General features: G+C 38.8%; 2 protein-coding genes across 5 annotated transcripts; both read right to left on the bottom strand.

Annotated features, from left to right (window-relative positions):
- Positions 1-298: 298 nt before the first annotated feature.
- On the bottom strand, positions 299-6,928 carry LOC119476689 (leucine-rich repeat-containing protein 74A-like). 4 transcript variants are annotated; one of them, XM_037750119.1, is made up of 13 exons: positions 6,790-6,928; positions 6,343-6,518; positions 5,043-5,218; positions 3,955-4,062; positions 3,465-3,558; positions 3,296-3,345; positions 3,075-3,156; positions 2,510-2,595; positions 2,215-2,409; positions 1,334-1,429; positions 1,046-1,174; positions 804-908; positions 299-677 (listed from the first exon to the last, which is right to left on the bottom strand). In XM_037750119.1, the coding sequence occupies exons 2-13, from the start codon at positions 6,476-6,478 to the stop codon at positions 603-605; spliced, it is 1,332 nt and encodes a 443-aa protein (XP_037606047.1). In that variant the 5' UTR covers positions 6,479-6,518; positions 6,790-6,928; the 3' UTR covers positions 299-602. The 4 variants fall into 4 exon arrangements, with proteins under 4 accessions (XP_037606047.1, XP_037606046.1, XP_037606044.1 ...); XM_037750118.1 differs by having other exon boundaries at positions 299-704; positions 3,973-4,062; positions 6,790-6,927; XM_037750116.1 differs by having other exon boundaries at positions 299-704; positions 6,790-6,925.
- Positions 6,929-10,296: 3,368 nt separating this feature from the next.
- Positions 10,297-23,444, bottom strand: LOC119477211 (jun dimerization protein 2-like). Its single transcript, XM_037751170.1, has 5 exons — positions 23,078-23,444; positions 21,350-21,402; positions 12,550-12,767; positions 11,685-11,789; positions 10,297-11,407 (listed from the first exon to the last, which is right to left on the bottom strand). The coding sequence occupies exons 3-5, from the start codon at positions 12,742-12,744 to the stop codon at positions 11,216-11,218; spliced, it is 492 nt and encodes a 163-aa protein (XP_037607098.1). The 5' UTR covers positions 12,745-12,767; positions 21,350-21,402; positions 23,078-23,444; the 3' UTR covers positions 10,297-11,215.
- Between the last annotated feature and the right edge of the window lie 938 nt (positions 23,445-24,382).

Raw genomic sequence — 24,382 nt, 5'->3', positions numbered from 1 at the left:
TCTCGTCTCTGTACCGATGACAGTTTAGCAAACTGTCTGCAACAAAGAAAGACCGGAGTGTTCACAAAGTCTTAAGAGTGAAGAATCCCTTTACCCAAACTACACTTAAAGGGTCATTTCACCCAAGTTAAGAAAAAAAAAATCTCTATGACAACTGATCAAACTCCATGCACTGAAGACCTTGAGCTAAGATTATTTTGTCCAACTATTTCCAAGATCAACAAAAACATGTTTCCCACTTAACCCGAGTGATATCCAAAATGTATTCAGGCTTCAAAACCCAGGTAAATAAATTCAATTCAATTCAAAGTGGCTTTATTGGCATGAAAGTTTCCAAAAAATAGTACACAATAACATTAATATGAATAATAACGCAACATTAACACAATATTATGATTGTTAAATCTGAAAATGATATACATGGGCGACCTGGCCCTTTAAAATTAATCATTCTGGTCGACCACAAACATCTGTTTATTTTTTTTTTTTTTTCCTAAAAAGTTACTGATGCTTGTGTTTCTTCTTCTTGACTTGCAAATAAAAGTTCTTTCATTTGTCTGCCTGCCAGGTAAATATTGGATGACAGAACTATTATAGTGATCCTACACACACCAGTTCTTGTAGTTGATGTTGCCTGTGCAGTTCTTGTCAAACTTCCTGACCAACCACGCCAGCTGCTGCTGATCCAGAGGTACGTTAGCTGCCTGCATGCATGACATCATCATTTCTCCAATACTCACCCATACAAAAGTGAATATCTGAATACTTCAGACTCATTAATGACATGTAATTGTTAGCCTGACCTTTACAGCCTTCCTGAAGGCAACGGCGGGGACTTTCATGGTTCCTTCTTCATCCAGAGCTAGGAAGAAATCCGCCATGCTCTCATTTCTCTCTTTAAGGAATTTCTATGAAAGATCATGTTTATAGTATACAAACAAATAAATGATCTTTCAGCTCACTGGGACAATTTTTGTAAGGTCATGAGCATAAACATGATTTTGTTAACCTGTCACCAGATTTCTCTGCCTTCCTGACCACTGACCTGAAAGATCTGAAGGGCAGATGAGTTCCTGGTGACGGAGGTCACGATGTTGTACTTAACATCCAAAGCAGGGCGCTTCTGATGGGCTTCTTCCAGCAGCTCCACAAAGGCCTCACCAACAAATACCGTCTGTACACAACACACACACACACACACACACAGGCACATTAGGAGAAAAGAAGTAGTACTGCAGGCAGATGTAATCATCACATATTCACATACAGACATGATTAATATTTATACTAAAGTATAATATACTGATGTGAAAGTAGTTTTTACTGCACTTACAGAAATATCGATCTCCTCCACGGCTGATTCCATGTTGTTTATAACTGTTTTGAGCAGCGTCAGAGCTCCGATACTTGTCATGGGGTTATGGGAAAGCTGAACGAAATACAAATCTTACATTTAAAATAAATTAATATACAGTTACATACAGCACTGGTTCCCAACCTGGGGCCCCGACCCCCACTAGGGGTCGCCAAAGCTTCATAGGAGGGTCACCAGGCCTTCTTGATTTTAAGGGGTGTAAGAACTTTTTTAAACAAATGTACATTTTGCCAATATCTCAGCATTTCATTAATTTATGTGCAGATAACTAAATGAAATTATAATTTTTTATAATTTATTCAAAATATAAATTTAAACAAGAGAGCCTTCCCTCTCTGCTAAACAGCCTCATCCTGCATTAGAAAAGTACAGAGTTAAAACAACCAAAGAGCTAATAGAATAATGGCCAATCATTAGGGAGAAGAAAGCACTGAATTTCTCAAAAAAGAAGCCATCTAAGTATGAATCGTTGTTAAAAATATACACCTTACAGAGAATTGTATTAAAGTCCCTAAAATAAGAGGAAAACTCATCTCTGATGCAATATTCACATTAAATAATCTGCTTAAATTTCATCAATATTGCTCATTTGACACAAACTTCCTGCTGTTATTGTGTTCACTATTTGGGTTAATTGTACAGTTTATTAGTTGTCCTGTTCCGTTATTGTTACGCATTGAATACAATATGAAATATTCATAACATATGTCACTCAGTCAGGGGTCGTCAGCTTACGCAATGATAGGAAAGGGGTCCCTTAAGGAAAAAGGTTGGCAACCACTGTGTGCCATGATGCTGATTCAAACACAACATACAAACACCAGTGTTCCAGGATTCACCTTGAGGACCCTGAGGGTTTTGTTGACGGCCAGGCCCTTGCAGAGAAGAGTCACAGCCTTGTCGTCTATATGGTTACTGCTGAGGTCCAGCAGCACCAGGTTGCTGTTGTGTCTCAGCGCTTGACCCAGTGACTCCGCCTCGACTTTGCCAAAACCGTTCCACGACAGCAGGAGCTGCTCCAGAGTCGAGTTCACCTGAGGAGAGGAAAACATGAGTGACAAACAGCTATGATACAGAAACAGATATGTTAAATATACACTGAAGGCTTGTGTTCGAGTGTGTTGTGTTTGTCACCTTCAGCCCGGCTATCAAAGCCACTGCACCGCTCATACGAATGTGGTTCCAGCTCAAATTCAGGACTTCAATGCCTATATTTGTGGCTTTGAGAAAGGGGAAATAAATTTAAAGGGTCACAATACATTTTAGACTTTAACCCACAAATTATTCATGAAGTCTTTTTATAGTCGAACTGAAAATTCATCATCATGACATGAAATCAGTATATAGCCTACAGTATACTATATCCTTAATGTCAGTTTTAACTGCTAAATATGATGTTAAAATGTTGGGGATTTTTCGTATGGACCGACAATGTCTATATCTGTATTTTATTGGTGCAATATTTGCACGGGCAGACACAAACAGTTTGTTATATTACTTAAAATACTATTACTGCCAGGCAGGTAACCAGCTGGCTTTAATATAATTTTAGTTTATAGTTTTCTTACAGAAAAAAGTGAAAAGAATTAAAATTTCAGTTGAACTTTAACTTGTGAGATCAAATATTTGTTTATTAATTTAAGGGATTTGGCATCAGCAGTGACAATCTCCTAACACAGTCAGAAATGAACTACTGTACCTATCATGTGACCCAGGTGTTGTCCTCCTACTTCACAGAACTTGTTGTGACTGAGGTCCACCTCGTTGATCATATAGTTCTCCTAAGAAGAAGGAAAATGGTGAAGCTTAATGCAAATTTACACAAGACAGTTTCTTGATTTATTAGTTAGGAATGTAAACGTATAGGAGCTCAAATGTTCTTTTGCCACGTGGATTCAACAAACATCACTTTGTACTAACCTCGAAAGCATCAGCCAGGTATTTAACAGCAAAGTCATCAAAATCATTTCCTAAGGGTAGAAGGGGGAAATTAATTTAGTTACTAGTCAAAAAAAAGACTTCACTTATTTCTGTTACGTTACAGTGACGCGGAGAGGGGCACATAAAAACATCTTGAGAGGTGAAAGACCTGATAGTTTGATGGATTTGATGTAGTAATTGTCTAACAGCATTTTGGAGATGCTGATCGCTCCTGCAAGCTGCAGCTGGTTGTTGGAAAGATTCTGAAATGAAGACGTTTTGAGATGAAATGAGCATTAGTGGAAATAGTTATTTTAAAGTTGAAGAAGATTAATTATGAGCACATCACATCGGAATAACGTCAGTAAAGTGAAAGGTAACGCCTGCACACTACTCCATGCCACAGTATTTATATTGACTACGTTTCAATCCTGCTTGGATCTTCATCAGGTCAAAATGTTTGACCTGATGAAGATCAGGCCACGCGTTACCTTTTTCTTTACTGAATAGTTATTTTAAAAACATACCTTTGCTCTTGCAAGTTTGGAGCCGATGAGTAACAGGCATATTTTTCAGAACTGATGTAGTCGATGCGATGTTAGTAGTAGTAGTAGTAGTAGTAGTAGTAGTAGTAGTAGTAGTAGTAGAAGAATAGTTACTAGACTCCGGATGCTGACGTTTCTTTGAAGCATCTCCATCAGGTAGCGTGCCCCCTCTGACTGAACACCGTTGTCCTCCAGCTCAAGGTTGGTGACATCATTGTCATGCTAAAACACACACACACAAAAAAAAGAAATGCATTACTGAATGGCAGAAAAATGAACACTACACTTATAGACTACATTGAAAAAGGATTGTAAGACCTCAACTAATTTGTTGGAGCCATTTTTGCATTGTGCTCATTATGTGTCTGTATATGAAGTAGTGTGTGTCCACTTGTGGTAAATTCCCATTTTGCACACTAGGTGGTTGTGTGGAGTACAAACTGGTGAATCTGTAATCACAGAGCAGGTGTGTGTGTTGTTTACTGAAAGAGGCACACAGTTTTTGACTCTCCCATTGAGCCATTTGTTTGTTTGCATGCAAGTTATTAATTGATATAAGTGTGTGTGTGAATCATCGTCAACATTGTGGATGGATCTACGGACGTTTGGGAATGTGAATTATTCAACCGTGCTACACAACATACTACACAAAGGCAAGTAGCGGTGTTACACTGAAATCTGTGACCATTGAAATATGTGACTGCAGAGGAGCCAGCAACATATGAGGTCACTATTTCTGACGGCTGTTGTCAGAATATGTGACCCCACTGTACATATCTTTTACTTTTCTTTTAGAGTTTTGTGAATACATCTTTAAAGTAAAAAATATTTAAATAAATTTATGTTAGTTTTGTGTGTTTTCTGCCACATTTTCTGATCTATTGTTTGGTGTTTGCCTCAGTGATTACATCGGTACAGTGGGGTCACTATTTCTGATGACAGACATCAGAAATAGTGACCTCATACGTTGCTTTCTCCTCTGCAGTCACAGATTTCAGTGGTCACGGATTTCGGTGTAACACCTGTTTAGCAGCCCTTCAGTGGCTTGTAGGTTTCTTGTTTCTGGTCGAGTCAAGCCATTACACTATCCATAACCTTACTTTAAAAAAAGAAATTATGGCCATTGAATTTTTGGTGATCATGGTACTAATTCTTTCAATTCATTCTAGTGTATATAGCTGGAGGCATTGAAGACCCCTTACCTTCAGAGCTATGGCCAGAGCTTTGACCCCCAGAGGTCCTAAACCATAATGGTTCAGGTTGATATTGGCTTCGCCCAATTGACGGAGGAAGGGGGATGCCGGAACGACTCCCGTCCGCCGACAGGCCCGCAGGTACCGCTCTGCAAGGGACAAACTCGGCTTCTGACTGCAGCCACCTGAAAGGGACAAAACAGAAAAATGGTCATTCCTGTTATGCAGCAAGATTTTAGCTTCATAACTTTTAAAGAAAAATATAGATTTTTCATGTTTTTTGCATTATATAAGAATAGTGACATGTTTATCTGTCATGAAAACACATTGGGGCTCTCAAATAATAATCCTTATGGTTGGACTGGTTTATATTGGTTGACAGACCTAACAGGGTGGGACATTTTTAGTTAAGTCAGCCATAGCAGAGTGATCCAGATTTTAGTTAGCTACCCTTCTACACATAAACAGAAGGGTAGCTAATGATCGGATCAACTTTCGTCATAATTTAGCCGAACAGGGTGGAACTCTAGGAGTGACAAATAAATTATCATCATGAAACATGACATAAGTGAATTTTTTTGCTTACCCTACATTACTCCTTTTGAGTTCCTGAAAGTGGTCTCAATGGAATTGTAATCTTCTTTTTGGAAGACAAGAAACTACTAACAGGGTGGAAAATGACTTCAGGGACACACAGTAAATGATGAAAATGGTAAAAAAAAAAATAATAATAATATATTATATATTATATTATATTATATTATTTATATAATAATAATAATAATAATAAAAAATATATATATATTTATATATTTCTCCCTAATAAATTAATATATATATATATATATAGTTCTCCCTAATAAATAAAAAAATATATGTATGTATATTATATATATATATATATATATATATGTGTGTGTATGTGTGTGTGTGTGTATACATATGTATATTTTATATTCTCAGAGAATGCTTAACATGGTCTATAAATTATTAAAGAATATTTTCAGTATTTTGTGATTTTATTTAAAATCGAGCACATGAATAAAAAAAAGTCAGATAAGTTTAAAAAAAAAAAAATAAGTTTTTTTTTTTTTAAATGTGCATTATTCTGATTATTCTGTTAATGTGATAAAGAAGACCTTCATCTATAATTTAAGCCATTTGTTATAAATATTTGACCAAAGAAAAATATGAGGAAATAAGTCATGGGGACAGAAATGTTGCTGCATAACAGGAATGACCCCAAAAAGAGGAATGGTGAGGAATGCATCCATAATTATATGATAAGTGCATGGTCACTTTAACCTACTGTCTGTATCCAGATCAGTCTCGGCCTCATGACCCTGGATGGGCTTCTCCTTGACCTCCTCCAGCTGATCCTGGCTCATTGTGGGCAGGTCTGACTGCTGCTGGTCCTCATTGATCTCCTCTTCACACTGATCCATCACACCTCAACAAGATCCTGATCCAACCTCACACCTGTATCTGCACCACAAACACCCCAAAGAGGTGAGTTAACATGTACTGAAGGGTTTCTGTTACAGCTCAATTTATAAACCGTGTTAAAAGTTTCACTGTAGTAAACACGACTTTGTTGTAACATCAGTTGTGCGACAGTTAATTAACCAACATCAAACAAATCAGGACCGAAATCAATCTAATTTAGATCAGTATTTAAAACAAATATTCGCTTTTCTGTTTAACAGACATGTAAAACTTTCTTTTATTGTTCAGAGTAGAGGAAACAGAGGCCTACCTGAGAGAGTTATGTCACTTTATGAAGATGGAGGTAACCAATGGAAACCAGCGGTTGTTGCTAGGCAGTTTATATTTCAGAAGGAAAATACAGTTGGAAAAAAGAAGAAGAAACATCAGTATATGAAAATATATAATTTATTACGTTTGTCTTTATAGTAGCTGACCACATGTTTATCAATATTGGGAAGTTGAATTGATATATCTGGTCTACTGCAAATCATGCAGTTCACAAAATGTTCCACTAGATAGAGCTGTTGACCGCAGTATGAGCTGAACCCACAGTACAGTATAAACACAGTCAGGGAATTAAATTACCACAGGGTAAATGTTGGCTGTGGCAGGTGAACATTTCAATCCTGAAATGGTTTTCCTTATATGAAGAAATATTATTTTTAAAAAGCAATTCTAAAGCCTAAATTAAATATATGGTAACAAAAGGCAAGGCAGCTTTATTTATTTGAGCACATTTCAGCAACAGGGCAATTCAAAGTGCTTTACATAAACAGTCAAGAACATTGCGACAAAGTGCAAAAGAACATTAAGACATATTAAAACAGTTATAAAAACATTAAGGATTAGAAAATAAAAACAAGCTAAAAATAAAAGATAGGATAGAAGCTAAAATAGAATATAACACACAAGAGTAAAAGCTCTAGTGCAGTATAAGATCATTATCTGGTTTAATAAAAGGCAGCAGCAAACAGGAACGTTTGAACTCAGAGTTGGAGTTGGTCCTGCAGGTTGCTGGGAGCTTGTTCCAGATATTTGGTGCATAAAAACTGAACGCTGCTTCTTCTGCATGTTTAGTTCTGACTCTGGGGACAGTAAGCAGACCTGATCCAGATGACCTGAGAGGTCTGGATGGTTCATAACATAGCAGAAGATCAGAAATGTATTTTGGCCCTAAACCATTTAGTGCTTTGTAAACCAGCAGGAGTATTGAAATCAATTCTCTGAGACAGGGAGCCAGTGTAGAGACCTCAGAACTGGACTGATATGATCCGCTTTCTTGTTCTTGGTGAGGACTCTAGCAGACCTGTAAAATGGTCCACAAATTTCATGGTAATTAGGTGATAACTAGCAAGTAATTTTGAAATTTCTTTGGAATTACTGCCAAATTACACCAATATTTACCTTTAAATTAATTGAAAATTACTTTATTATTAACGTTATTTAATAATTATATTCCATTATTTCCCAATAGCCGGTAATTTATTTAATACATTTCCAGGAAAAGAATACAAAGTTAATTGATATGCTTTATTTCCATGTCTGCTGGTAAATGGATAATAATTTGTAAATAACTTATTTGAAATTTCTTTAAAAACTCCCTGAACTCCCTGAATCATCAGCGACCAGGTAACATGTGTGTAGACAATAAGTCACACAATGGGGAGATTTGTTTCCTGATCAGAAGTGTCTTCTATTAGTTTTGGTTTTCCACCTCCGATAAAAAGCAGCGTCTAAGGGCCCTATTTTAACGATTATATACTATTTTAGCATATAATTATTAAATCATGTCTATAATGAAGTAATTTTTGATAAATTGAGGTAAATATTGGGGTAATTTGGCAGTAATTCCAAAGAAATTCCCAATAGGTAACTTGCTAATTATCACCTAATTACCATGAAATTTGCGGACCTGTAAAAGGAAGTGTTGCCAAATATAGTCATGGATTAAGGTTACATGATATATTCCATAATTTTACAGTCTGGTACCACTGACTCAGTGTTTACAGTTTTAAAGCGTTCTACCTAGATTTCAGATTGGCAGACAAAAAAAAATGAGTGGCTGGTAGAAATGTTCAGTGACCTGCCACAGTGGCAGGTGAGGAAAAAGGTTCATTTCAGACACTGTTCATCAGTATTGTGAAGTTGAATTGATATATCTGGTCTACTGCAAATCATGTAGTTCACAAAATGTTCCACTAGATGGGGCTGTTGACCACGGTCTGAGCTGAACACACAGTCTAACACTGTACATACCACCATTACTACTCTACTATGACTTTATGCTCCTATGCACTCTTAATCTCCATCCAAATAATGAGTGAAGGTGAGGTTCTGTTGTCCTCCTTCAGCAGCAGTTTAGTCTTGTAATTACATTCAGGGTTGGAAATTAGCTCCAACCACCATCCAAATGCTGGTAAAAAATATGCAAGTGGCTGTGAGATTTGCTTCTCTCACCAGCCAAAAAAAACAATGGTAATCTATTGAGTGGGCTGGTAGGTTTAGGAATCCACCAGGCAAAGTGGCAGGTGGACAAAAAAAGTTAATTTCCAATCCTGATTACATTACAATAATAATTATTATATAACACAAACTAAAACAATGCTACTAAGTGTTCTTTAAAGTTCTTAAACCTGCAATAGGCAGAATATTTTTGGCATCATTGGGCAAAAAATCCCTAATAACCTTTCAGCATATTGTAATTCAAGTGTTCTGAGAGATAATTAGACTTCTGCACCTCCTCATGGCTCTGTTTTAAGGCTTTTAAAAAATCTAACCCGTGATGGGAGACTTTGGCCAATCACAGGTCATTTCAGAGAGAGAGCGTTCCTATTGGCTATTCATTCAACAGAGGCAGCTGTAAATCATTTGCGAACTCCGATCAAACGGTCAAACTAGGCAGCACTGATCAAATATGAATCAATATTCTGTCACTGTAATGTCTATTTCTCGCGTCAAATGTTTTCAGAATCATCTCATAGTGTACTGTTTAGCTGTAAAATGAGAAAGAGTGCTCCGGCTGGTGGGCGGTGCTTGGTATTTCCTCAGCTGATCTCAACCTGGCTTCCAGGTCACAAACTTTCTCATTTTACAGCTAAACAGTACACTACAAGATGTTTCTGAAGTCAAGAGTTATTTCATCTCATGCAGGTGCAGAACGTCCGTGCTAACTGGCTGTCGGCTGTAGTCTCGTGTGTTCGGGTGCAACAGGCGGCCTTGGTTGCCGCTAGTTCTCTGATGTTGGTTTGGTGTCTCCCCAGCTTGAGGAGCACTGGAGGACACAGAAGCACATGTTTGATGAATTACCTGTCTCATGCACTGCTGTCAGGATATAGTGACCGTTTTATAAAAAATACTTTTTCATATTTGCTCCATTTCTACCCACTGCAGCTTTAAGTAAAAACTAAGTTCAAGGCATATAAAAGTTAGAGAAAGGGAAATAATAATTCAATTCAATGAAAGGCCTTACTTTAAGCTTTAAAGAAAGTAAAAACATCTTAGGATACATTCTAAAAAAAAAAAAATAATGCTGCAATAATCAAGCCCAGACAAAATAAAGGCATGAATGACCTTTTCTGAGATTAGCAAATGAAAGTAAAACCCTGCGTTTGGCAATGTGCCTCAGCAGAAGAAAACAGGATTGCACAACTTTTGACACTTGATAGTTGTAGTCATGCCTGGGAGGAACAAATACAAGGACTCATTCCACTGAAAAACACATGAGCTATTGCACGTCCGATGAAGTTAAAAAAAAACAAAAAATAAGTGCTCTTTCTTGTAGTTAGAAAATAAAATTTAATCTATTCAGGGTAACAGAGTCATACATAGCAGATACAGGTCCAGAACAGACATTGAAATACTGCTCAGCTGAAAAGATTTCTGCTTGTTTTCACAGCTGTTTGACAGCGCAACATGACAAGAAGACACAGACTGGAAAGATTGAAAAGACAAAATCACGTCAAGTGATTCAACAAGCATTTTCATATATGTTTATGTATACAAAGCAGTATAAAACAAGTACAATAATGGACAGTCCAAAAAACAAGGGTGTAAACATTTTGTGTATATGTGCTTTTCATGACGCCAGCGTCACCACAAATCGGATCAACCGGTAACTGCCATCGTCGAGGCAGGGTATAGAAATCAACATTACAAAAACAAAAAAATCTCTACTCCGTCTGGTGTACTTTGTATTGAGTATTGTATTCTAAAAACTCTACACCTGTATATTTCGGCTAGCATACAAAGGAAAGCTGCAGAACACTAAGCCTTTGTGGGCCTCTGCATTGAATCAATGCCACACAACCTACTCAGGGCTTTTGTAACAGAGCACCATATTGATATTAGTGTGTTTCCTCAGCGTTGTTTCCAGTCGTACTCTACTGTTTCCATTGGTCCCTTTATGTAGAGATGGTTGAAGTAACAACTAGGCACAGCGGGTGTCAACAACAACACTTAATGCGGAGATGAAACTGGGTATTTCCAGTCTTCCAATGGACAGAGCCAGCTCATGTAGCAGTACTAAGGAAGCCCTACAACCTCAGGTCTTTGGGCAGAGTCTCCAAAAGTCTTCAGCTTGGAGCTCAAGTGCTTGTTTAGAAATGTATTGCCAGTTCAGTTTTCATTTAAATGGCTGCCACGGTGGTGCCAGTTTGCGCGTTGGGGGGACTCAGCGTCCCCGGTTTTCCTGGTTTTCACTTGGCGTCGGCGGACAGCTGCTCCAGCAGGGGGTTGGCCTCGCTCTCGGGTGTTTTGACGCTGTCGGTCCTCACGATGCAGGTGGGCCGGTGGAGGTTGAGCATCACCATTAGCTGCTGCCTCTCCATACGGAGCTCCTCGATCTGGGCCTTCAGGTCGGAGTTCACCATCTCCAGACGCTCCGATTCCTGGACAGAGATGTCGAATTATTAGACACTACTGGACAAATAAAATAGTGCAGAGCACTTTCAAATTGTTAGTTTTTGTCACTTCTGAAAACCCTGACTTTTAAGTTGTGCAGTATGCAGTAAATTTGATGGTATTAGCCTGATAGTGTTTGCTCTGAGTCGGATTGAATGGCCAAAATCAGCTGTTCAGGTTAACTTAAGTAAGGCTATTCTTGGCTACAATACTTAGCTGCTTGGTTTCTGTTCATCAGTATGCAATGCTGTGTCATGGACTCACCCTTTGAAGGAAGTCAGTCCGTTCCTTCTTTTTGTTTCGGCATCGTGCTGCTGCTACCTTGTTTTTCTCTCGTCTCCGTTTCCTCCTATCGTCATCTTCATCCATCTGCAAACACAATGTATTATTAATATGAGAAACAGGCGTTTACATGACTGTAAATTACATAAACCTATAACTAATAGTAGTGATCACCTAGATGAAAAAAAACATGTTGTGCAACCTCTACAGTAATTCTTGTTGTGAGCACTAGAGGGGGCAAAATGAAACTTACAAGATTAATATGCCAAAGTCCTAAATTGTATTATCACATCAGTTTATCATGCCCACATACTGTATATATATATATGTATGTATTAATCGATTAGTTGTCAACTATTAAATTAATCGTCAACTATTTTGATCATTGATTAATCGGTTTGAGTCATTTTTTTAAGAAAACAAAAAGTAAAAATTCCAGGTTCTTAAATGTGAATATTTTCTGGTTTCTGTACTCCTCTATGACAGTAAACTGAATATCTTTGAGTTGTGGACAAAAAAAAGACATTTGAGGACGTCATCTTGGGCTTTGGGAAACACTGATGATCATTTTCCCCATTTTCTGACATTTTATAGACCAAACAACTGACCAATTAATCAAGAAAATAATCGACAGATTAATGACAATGAAAATAATCGTTAGTCGCAGCCCTAGTATACTTATCACTAGCTGGAGACTGATGTAATTTTTTAAGAAAATTATAAAAACCTGCCTTGATAGAAATCTTTGAAACATTCTGAATGAATCTAACACCCTCCTTCTTCTTTCTACACTTTGCCTTGACGTACATCTTTCATACACTAGTTCCTCTTTTCTCTCCCTCCTCACCTCCGTCTTGATGGCCAGCGGCCTCTTCCCCAGCCGCCCCAGGAAATGCAGCGGGGACAGCATGGTGCCCAGCTGGCGGAAGTCGGCCAGTTTGAGTTGATCAGTGAGCGTGGTGGCCGAGATGCCCGCCAGCTGGCCCAGGCAGGGCAGGGAGCCCGCCGCCAGCGAAGGGTCAGGTATCTGTCCCGGCATCATGTCCGACCCGGCCACCACCGCCGCTGTGGGGGGGAGAGAGAAAAGAGGAAGAGAACGATTAGAAATGAGAGAATCGAGCCTTAGAAGAAGTCGCTGACAATGAAATAATTTTTAGTACATACAGTGGAAAGCAAAGTGTAAACACACCTTTTTAATATTGTAGTTTTTATTGCGTATAGTTCATAGTATCATTTTGCAATAAGATATATTGCGATGTATTACCTTTTTTCAACTACAAATTATGCAGTTTTTCAACATCTGTTTTATGTAATAAGATACAGTTTTCACTCGAGGTCAAGGGACCCCTTTAAAAATGTCCATGCACAGTTTTTCCGCACCAAAATGAACATAACCTTGGAGCGTTATTAAGCGTTGTTTTTCCGTCAAGCTTACATGACCGATTGCTTAGGTTTTCTTAGTTTCATATGATACCAGTGTCTTCACTCTCGCTTTAAGACTGAGCCCGCTATCACCTCTGAAATACAGAATAGCGACCGTCGCATTTGTAAGAGGTTAATAGTTTATATAATACACAATATTGCCACGCAAAATATTGCAATACTATGCTGTATCCCCACATTTTTTTTTATAGATTTACTTTTTGTTCTACTCTCTGATCATGAGCCATACATTTATACCCTTCCATCATCACACTGCAGACATCTGACAGTATCTTTTGTCTTTATTATGATCTCATAGTATCGGCATTCCTTCCACAAAAAAAGATTAATTTACTGTCTTCTGTCCTTGTCATCAAACATCTTTCTGAATACGGGTTGCTGTTTCCAAGAATGCATTCAAACGTTGACAGCTTTGACAGCTGTGTTATCTTCTTAGTCAGCAGCTGGTGAAAAAACAAACTTCACGGTGTCAGCAGCTACGCACTCATCTCTGTAGTTTCACATGCAAAGGGAAGCCATGAAACCGTGCGGTATGATCACATAGATCGTGGAATATCTTCGACACTTCTTCTAATAATTTAGAGAGTGTTTTTTTGTCTTGATTGTTAATTCGGGTTTTCAAAAGCACTCGTGTCAAATCAAAGCGGGTAACAGTCATGCATTCCACTGCCACCCTCTTTCAACAATTTTGGATGGTTTTTAAAGAGGGTCGACCGCAGCACTTTTTAATGTAATCAGGGAGGAATGAGGGACTGAGGGGAGAAAAAGGAGAACTTGTGCAGGCCTAAAGGAAGTGGCTGGAGAATTAAGACGTCTCTCTAATTACTTGAAGACCAGGAGTTGGAAAACCTCTGATGGCCAAATAAAAAACAAATGTTACAGATGGGAACAGTGAAACATGAGCCGCCTGTACCCTGCCCATCCCTGCAATCTCTGAGGAGAGGCGGAGGGAGACTGTGAATTTTAGAAAAGTCCTGCAAGAAATCGTTTCTCTTACTGTTCAGTATTTATGTAGAAAAAGAAAATACTGTCCAGTAGCTAAAAGACGGGTAAACATTCAGCTGCCATTGCACATTTTCTGTAACTTAATGTTACACTGAACAGAAACAGAATCACTTTGTGGATCAAATGCATGACTGATACAGCAGAACAACTGATACTTCAATAACTTTGGCACGCTGACAACATGTCAGCCAGGATTACCCGCCAAACCCGAGGAAAGATTGATGATATCAGTGTGACTTGTACACTAACTGCTTGATTCACATTTGCCTCCGCAGGTCGGGCACAAACCGAACAAAGCCCCTCTCTCATATGGAACCAACAAAGACGAGTATTGTGGGGCGCTGCGGAAACAGCTGACTTTGCTGGTGGGTGACTAGCTGACAGGCTGACTGCATTGTAAGTTAAACCAAGTTTTTCTTTCTTTGCTACTTTTTTTTTTTTTTTTGCAGGGGCTGAAAGACTCTCTCTATTACAAAAGTCATAGAGGAGGTAATGAAAAAAACACGGTTATGTAACTCTATTCTAATGTACTCCACCCTGGTTATGGGCTGGTCTCAAAGTGTTTTCACAGTTGGACTGGAGTTTACTGTCGAGCACGGTGGAAACCCAAATCAGCCCACTTTTATCGAGAGGGAATCAAGTCTGAAGTGCAATGACTTAGACTCTTGAGATATATCTCTCACATAATGCTTCAATTTTTATTTTTCCTCCCGTCTCATCTACATTATAACTCATGAGTTTAACAATCTGTAGGCACAAAGTGATGGGTATTTCTTGGGGGGAATTACTGAAGCGACTCGAGTGAATTAGCCTAATGTGGGACATTTTTTTTTGCATTTCAAACTTCTGGAATATATGAAGCCAATACATTAAATCCACACCTAGTACCACTTGGAAATCCCCAGGATGTGTCCTAATCAAACCAAAAAAGATGTAGCCACCCCCAATTATGGAATATAATTTGCACTAACATCTTAAATAATGCATTAGAAGACTAAAAACCTATAAATAACCATTGTTATTACACAATTCATGCAGTCCCAAATTAGGCAAATCATCCTCTACCACTTTTCAAAACCATATTTCCATAAGTGGGACAATGGAAAATTTGATTGAATATAATAAATAGAGTATATTTACACCATATTTTGATGAAAAAACATATCATAAACATATCCTAATAAAAACTAGCAGGATTGTTTTATTTATGAGACATTTATACACTATGTCATTGACCTTTGGGTGGTCTTCATTTTTTAAAGATTGGTCGACCCTAGTCTACGATTGTACATTTGAGATGTCATATGATTTTATGACCACAGCTTGTATTAACCAATACTTTTATTGACTTTTATTTTTTTGAGGAAGACCTACACCCACTGGAGAGGAGGTGTCCCGCATTACGGCAACTCACCCTAAATTCCTTCATTAATTACCACAAACATGAATTATTCCAGTACGACGACTGTCAAAAGTCTGTCACATCTCCACACTACTTTTGACCTGCTCCTTCCCACCTCCAGTCTGCATGATTTATTCGCTCCAAGGACAAGTTGGTGTGTGGAGCCAGTGTCCAATGAGGCATTTTATTATTTAAATCCCGACTGCCCCCTCCATCTTTCTCTCCCTCCCTCCCTCTCTCCCACTGTATGTATACTCCCATTTACACTGCACTTGGCAGCAGCCTGTTGTTTTTGCTGGAGAGGAAAAGAACAAGACAGCCCTGGTAAAAATCTCTCTCAGACAAAATTCCCTCTCTCTCAAAGTCCCGGGAGAGGTGGAGGAATGGAAGGTGCCAAGGCCTTCTCTTTCTGCAGAGAGGCTGTCTAAGAACAAGGCAAACCATATGGCAGCTAATCCAGGGGTGAATGAGAAGGAGAGCTCTTAAATAATGCCAGACAAACGTATAAACTGTTGGGCTTAAGTGCATTCACTATAAAGTCTCAAGACTATTAGATTATGGTCCAAGTTTCACATCAGATCTGATGACTTGTGACAAAAAGAGTATGCCATGTTTTCACTCACATTGCTCATTGCTGACCAATAACTGAGCTGGAATTCAAAAGATGCAACCCAAACTAACCCTCGGGCTGAGAGAAAACAGCCACAGGAACTGAAGCACCCATTAGGAATGACTGAGCAAATCGCTTTCAGAGCCAAAATGGAGTCCAATATCCAAGTTGGCCAGACACCCGGGACCAGTTTACAGACTCAGATTAGGCTCTGTTCTGCACAAACACATTTTTTTTTCAATGGAAATCGACACTAAGAAAATACGTCAATTCAGGAATAGTCATATTTTATGTCTATCAGACTGGCGGGTATGCAGTACATTGTAGAGCTTGGATGATACACCTATCACGATACTTGGGTTCCGATTCGATATGTATTGTGATTTTTTGTTACGTTTTTTAACACTAAACCATTGGGAAAAGTTGTATCATACTCTTCTAGAGACTTTTAATTTGAAAAATATCTAAATTAATACAGTAAAAATGTTTGAGTTTCAGCATGTATGTAGTCAGAGATGTCCAGAACCAGCAACCCAAAAAACAAAGAATAAAGACAATTCATCACAAATTAGTGGGTATTTTCTATTTAATTTATAAGGGACATGTAATGTTTTATACTTCTGGTGAATCCAATCCAATCAATCTTATTTCCATATATGTATTTTGTATACAGTTCCTTTTTAACACCTTGTTTTGAAAACTGGACGTAGTCACACATGTATACTTCCTCTAACTTCGCCAAGTCCGTCGCTAGCTTTCCCCGTCAGCTCTGTTCTCTTTATACATCCATGGTCAGCTCCGTTTGACTGTATTTATCATAAATGTCAGTATATGGGTGCTCTACAGTTGTAGCGTCGGCCAATTTGACTGATCTGACTACAACAATAAAAGCGGTAACTTCCTTCTACCTCCGCATAGACTCAAATGAAGCAAATATATCAATTCTGGCATTAATTGTTTTCAAAATCGTGGAGAAAAAAAATCGCAATACATAGGTGAATACATTTTTTTCCCCACCCCTAGTACATTGTAATGCAGGCCTGCTCAATCAGACATATTGTAAGGAAAGCCACCCATTCCATGCTATGGCTTGTTGAAGCATGCAGCTGTACTCACGCAGAAATACCTCAGTATATAAACGTGCATAAACCTCGTATTTGTCTGCATTACATCAGATCACACAAATCAAAAATCCCTCAGGAGGTAGTTTTGCCAGCGGCCTCCAAAACAAAGGTGAAATGGTGTCTGATGCAAGACGCCTTCAATTACAAGACATAAAAGTGAGTTACGCTCCATTCCAGACAATTTATAGTACTGTTGTAAACTCAAACACACAACAGCCTCTTGACGTGCCTCGCTTTGGAGTTGAACGTGACTTTTAAGTGGAGTAGAAAAGTTTCTTTTATGTTTAAGCCGTTCCGTTTCTTTTAACCTGCCACACAAGTGTCTCGAAATCCCCCTATGTGAACTCAACGCCCAATGAAGCCTTGAGACATGAAACCCTAAAGAAGCCTCATCTGTACAACACGGGGAAAGTTTGCTGATGCATGTCTCGCGCTGCGTAATTATAACCCAAAAGCATGAGTCAAAGTGATTTTTACATTTTTCAAAAGAGGGGTATTTTTCCTTTTTTTTTCTGTCAGCAGCAGCAGCCTGCAGCCGAGGATTAGTGGCCAGCGTTTGATGATGCAACGTCGTTACTGTGCTTTTGCAGTCGAGCAGAAAAGCCAGTGCCACAGCTTTTAGGCCCACACTGGCCTCAAACAAAGACACCTACACAGCCCGGCACCGCTGCCTCTCAGGGCTAACTGAGAGGAGACGAGCTGAAGCCAAGGGCGGGGAGCGGAAATGTCATGTATTAGTTATGAAATATAGGACCGTACTCTACACAGGTCCTGGCTTCAGCCCAAAGCTAATCTAACTGCATACGAGCCGTAGATAGCTGGAGGTGTTTGTGAGGGGTTCCTATATGTAACGTGCAGGCAGTCAGCGTGTCTTGTACTGTATATATCTACTGGTTTCTTTGCTCACATACTCTATCTGTCTTCAGCTCGACCAAATGTGTCCATTTCCTGAGAGTCATTCCTGAGAGCAATTAACAGCGTTGAGGAATTCAGCCCCTTACCAATAGCCAGCAGCACGACTGGAGGCCCTATTATCCTCATCCCCTATAGAGACGGTGAAGGAGAGGGGTGGGGGGGGTTACAGGAGCTTTCAAAGGCTACTCATTACCTTAATATACTGCTGCTTTTTAAAAAGGGAGCTAACCTCTAACAGACTGAAAAGCAGGAGTCTAAAGCATTTGCTTGCTAATTTATCTTTGCCTAAGACACAAAGTTAAATCTTTGTGCTGCCAGAACTTTTAAATCACCGGATCATGGCGTTACGGGAAAGACATGCACTCTTTCCAAGATGCCATTTGACCACTTTTTGTCAGCACACTTTATTAAAGTCTAAATTTGGACTAATAAGGCATCACACGGCCCACACACCAGCTTCTTGCAAAACTCTTGCAAACAGCTTCTAAGCGCTGAAAATGAACAATGAGCGCAAAGGCTCGGGCCAAGGCATGCTCTCTCAATCTCTGGCCAAGGTCTCAGCGATCATCATTACCGTCTGCGCTCAAGTCAGGCCGTGTTGAGTTACAGCCCTTTTCGCAATCCTCCGAGGAAACCAGGGAATTTGGCACCGACTTTCCTCGAGGACGGGACAGTCCAAATATACAGTATCAACATTCCTCCGACCGCTCATTATATTTTCATTGGAGGGACAAGACAGGCACGAGGAGGGAAGAAGCCTCTGTAATAATGTGTGTTGTTCTAGATCGTACTGCGGTCATCTCTGGCCATTAAACTCAGGGGGTGACACTGTGTGTGGGAGTGGAAGTGATTATCACAACAGAAAGTAGGATCTCTTTTCATTTCAGCTTTCATTTCTCTTTTGGCAGTTCCCATTGGCTAAACAGCTGCCACAGATAGAAGGAAGCTTTCGAAAAAATTCCTCTTGTGAAGACGACTAAACCTTCCCAAAGCAATTCAACGTAATTATGAACATTTAACCTTGCAATATTGTCAATGATGATGAGACCCTCAGCTGTGGCGGTAATGAGCGAGCTTAATTTCCCCTCACAATTACAGTTTGTATGTCTCAGCTGGAGTACAATGCATGCAGAGGTTATCAATGAAATTACACAAGAGGGCAGGTAGTGTAAACTATCGCATTTTATTGCAGACTTGAAAAAAATGTCGAGGCAAATCGAAACACAAAGCACCTGCAGGTATGCATGAGGACTGTGGCTGCCTTCATTCAAACATTACTGTGTGGTCATTGGCTGGATTCCTGCTTGGCCTGCTCCACGCCATTCAAACAGTCACACATCTATATTCTGCATCTGGGTGGTCCTGCTTGAATTATTATATTGTTACTATTTTTCTCCACGTCGTAAATCAGGATTAGACTTCGCATGGCACTAAGCTTTGGCTTGGCTCAGACGTGGATTAAATGAATCAAAAATACAAAATGCAGACGAAAGCCATTTCAAATGTATAGACTTCACGTCTATGACAAATCCAAGATATGTGCAATCCCTGACAATAAGATATTGGCCAACCCGAGTCCAGAAAATCTGATTTAATACCGCCTGTTGAAGCAATCACCGTTATTATGTAATGTGTGGTTGTCACTTTAACGCCGTTTCATACTTTGTCCTCTGATATTTCCTCATCTGCCCCACGTCAAGCACACGCTTGCTCTGATTATACAAGCCCCAGTGTCTGCACTGTGCTGTGTGTTCAGTCCTTTTGTTCATCTCGGGCTGCGAGCTACACGTCAACGTTTAGGTCGACATTTAGTGACAAGGCTGTTTTTTGTGCAAATAGAGAAAACTGGCTTCAAGTCCAAAAAGAAATTGAGGAAATCTGGAAAGCATAACTATGTAAAGGAGCTTTTTGACTGTGCTCTTTTCTTTAGAAAAAAAAAAAAAAGAATGTTTCTCGGTTACACCTTTGGACATTTGGGTGTTTGCTTCCACGGTGCACATCTAGTCTGTCCTGACACACTGTTTTTACAAACCATGTGGAAAGGCTTACTGGGACTACAATGTGATACTGATAATGTGATACACACAGCACTGAATAGCTGCTCCCCCAGCATTAGTATTAGTATCATTGAGCCTAGCTGTTGCATAGTTGGCTCGCTCGCCTGCAATGCGTCTGCTGTCTATTCAGCGTACTGGGGTGCAGCTTGGCAATTCCAGCTCTCCAGAGACGCACTGGAAGGCATTTCTACTTAAAATAAACCCTGTGCGCCCACGTCCAGCCTCTCAGCCCTGTCGGCCCTGCGCTGCTCGCTTGTCGGCTCGCCAGCCCTTCCCCATTAATCCACTGCAGCGTTCCATTTATGCAGAAACCATCCTACGGATGTGCCCGGGCAGGCGCTGGGGCATTTAAACCCTCTGCAACACACGCTCGTTCACTTAGGCGCACGCAAACACAGATAAAGACACAAAGGAAACGCATATATATATAAAGAACACACACATAGTTTCCCCCTGCATGGCATGTAGTTGTATGAGCGAGCACTGCACCAGCTGAAGAACATGCACTCACTATAAAGGAAAATACTGAACCTATGAACTTGAAACACATGCACATGATACACCCCTACCATCATATTTCCCATTCCATGATTGGCCTTTAACCTTCAGGCCAACAAGTGCAGATAACCAAAGCTAACCTCTGGTCTAGATAGAGTTACTCTGACACGGTAAATCTTTTAAAAGATCCTGATGTGGACAACAGGATGCTATTTTACCAGCTCATCACAACAGCACAGGGAGAGCAAAGGATTGTGATCAAGAAGAAGTGTAATATTGGAGTCTTTTTGTATGCAAAATTCACATGTAAGGCCTGTGTCCCTTAACCAGTGGAGTTAAACATACACAGCATGTGCACTATGATGGGCCAAAGCTAAGATTACACATAAGAGCAAATCTGAGCGCACATTCTTCGCTGTACTCGCAATGCTGCCAAGTAAACTTCACACTTCATTTACATCACTAATGTTTCAAGGTGAACAAGCTATGCCAAAAGAAATTAAAAAAAAAGAAATCGTGCAGCAGAAGGCGATACTCGAGAGAGCATCTCTGATTAATTCAATCTAAAACTGTTTGAAATGCAGAATACTTACTCAGAGAAAACTTGTCAGTCGTCTTCTGTCAATGATGCAACTGTGTTTGGACGCTGTAGAGATGAAATGGGATATTTATTACTAATCATAGCATAAGTTAGTATTGTTATGAGAGCTGAAATGAGCAATTTTCATAATCGATTAATAGTATAAGTGAATTATCGAGCAAAAGTACCAAACAATATCTGGTTCCTGTTCCTCTCAAATGTGAGGATTTCCTTAATTTTTAGGGATGCACCAATCCGACTTTTTCAGTCCTGATACCGATAGCGATACCTGGGCTTTGGGTATCGGCCTCCGCGTACCGATCCGATGCCAGTGTTTAATTAATAAGCTGTATGCCTCGCTGTGTGGAAGTCACTGGGATCATTCTTTTATGTGTAAGGCAACATCAGGCCTGACAAAAATATTGCTTTCCTAACTTTCTAAAACTAAATGTAACAAATAAATACATGGATATAAATGTCTTAAATTGTTATTTATTTTTTAAATAATAAATGGTACACCAGCAACTTGGTAAAAAATGATTAAAAATGAACAGATTGTAATTCAAGTGTAAAACAACAAATTGTTCAAAATTTAAACAGGAATTAAAATGACGGTATAAAATGTATATAGTATATATACATAGAATTGAATTGAATAGATCGGCCCCATTGTCAACGATATCTGATCCAGCTATTTGAGTCAGAATCGGCCTGATATCTGATCCGGTATCGGTATCGGTGCATCCCTACTTTTTTTTAATTTATTTTTTTATGCCATTGTAGATGCAATATCTTTGTGGTTTACATGACAAAACAAACTATTTGAAGACATCACCTTGGGTTCTGAAAAAAAATTATAATAATATAATAAGAATTGAGGCATACTTTAATTGATAATAAATTAATAATTATAATAATTGATCATAATAAATTATTATTATTTCTCCATCCATACCAAACAGAGACACACACCGCTATCTTATACAGTCATTTTTGCAAATCTGGTATTATTAGCTTGTTATGTATCTTGCAGCTGCATGCAAAGCGTTGACTCTCAAGTATAGAGTTGTTCTACAAATGTAGATGAACTGAAACGAGCTAGCCGAATCTAATATTACAACAAGTCTAGACAAATGACACGACTGTACAGCAGTAACAAAGTTTAAATCCACGTGTTCCTTTAATGTGAAAGTATAAACCCGTGCAGACTGCATGCAGTATGGTGCACCAGACTTAGCTTAGCTTGCAGTTACATTGAAACCCCCACAGTGTGTGTAGCGTTACATAATCCTCTTCTCACAAGGCTAACCGACACTTCTCCTGTTTAGCAACACTGAAATGAAGACTCCCGATATTAATAAATATAACCCCTCATATTCGACACAAGCTGTAACTTGTAGCTAAACGTGTCTGTAAATAACGAGCTATAAAGCGACTACTGCTACAATAAACAACATTGTAGCAACACATTGACTTCTCTGTGTGAGAAACTTTAAAACTATTAAAATACTTTTTTTTGTTTTACAGTAATTCAGTGAAAACACATCCTCATATATTAATATTAACTGATACAAAATGACTCATTCCAGCGTGTTGGACGTTCCAGCGTGTTGAACGTTCCAGCGTGTTGATAAAAGTGCAACAAATATGCAAATATTGTTGCAACATTGTTGCTAACTACTATAGCAGAGATTGAACAACAGCAGCACAGCTCGACGGTTCACACACACAGTCGTCTTACCTGTTGTGCGTCCAAAGGTCCGCAGTAATAATGGGTCTGTGACGGTGCTGGAGGAGCAAGAGTCGGATGCAGGTTTTGGGACTAACTGAGGCCGTTGCATCAGCCCCGTTTAAGTACTGCTCTCTTGTCTGTGTGAGGGCTCAGGAATGCGGAACTGCTGGTCCCACAGACGTAAGCATGGATGAAAATAATGTAAGAGAGAGGAGGGCTGAAGAGACACAGAGGTTTAGTTTGCTCCACCCCCTAGCAACCAAATAACATACACAAGACCAGAGAGGAGGAGGAGAGAGGAAAGTTTCAGATAGACATGGAGGAGTAAATAGACGCCTACGAACCTATTAACGAGTCAATAAATAAATATAAATAAATAGAGTTATGGCTATAAACACACAAACACGCGTCTTAGCTGCAGGTGTTTTATCATTTGACAGTATAGGTGGGGGTGGGGGGGTGAGGAAATTGAGCCCTTGCCAAAAAATACAGTGCTTCATAAGTATATCAGTCCAATTGGTAACTTATTTATGACCTATAATATCAGTGGTGAAAGAAGTCTTATTCAGATCCTTCAGTAGGCCTACAAGTAGATATTCCATAGTCTCATTAATAATCCATTATATTAGATAATTATCTTTTTTTAATATTTTTTCCCCTGGGTATATACAGGTGTTTGTTTATACAATATATATATATATATATGTATATACTGTGTGTGTGTGTATATATACATATGTATATATATATGTATATATATATATATATATATATATACATATGTATATGTATATATATATACACATATGTATATATATATGTATGTATGTATGTATATATATGTATATATATATATACATGTATATGTATGAATGTATATATGTGTGTATGTGCACCACCATACTAGCTTATCTTTTTTGTATATCTTTTTTTTTATTCCTTATTTTGCTTTTCCTGTTTTGCTTTTTTTCTATTATTTTTATTCTTTTCTTATTTTTATCTATGTTATCACTTTCTTTCTTTTTTTTTTTTATTGATTTATTTCACTATACAAATATGTAAATATTGTAGGGATGATATAAGTATGAACATCATATGTAAGCAAATGTAAATTTATGTTAACTCCTGCACTCCTGTAATAAAGTACAAAAAGGGCTGCATTAAAAATGTTAAGTAAAGGTATAGAAGTATTAAAGCAAAGTGTAGGCCTACTTAAAGTATCAATAGTAAAAGTACTTATTATGCAGAAACACTCCTTTCAGAGTGTTATAATTGGCCTACATTATTATTGGATGTTAGTACTTAATGTTGTAA

This window comes from Sebastes umbrosus, chromosome 18 (assembly GCF_015220745.1).
Source record: "Sebastes umbrosus isolate fSebUmb1 chromosome 18, fSebUmb1.pri, whole genome shotgun sequence".
NCBI classification, from domain to species: domain Eukaryota; kingdom Metazoa; phylum Chordata; class Actinopteri; order Perciformes; family Sebastidae; genus Sebastes; species Sebastes umbrosus.
The sequence above is the reverse complement of the archived record's forward strand: the minus strand, read 5'-3'. Positions and strand labels throughout refer to the sequence as shown.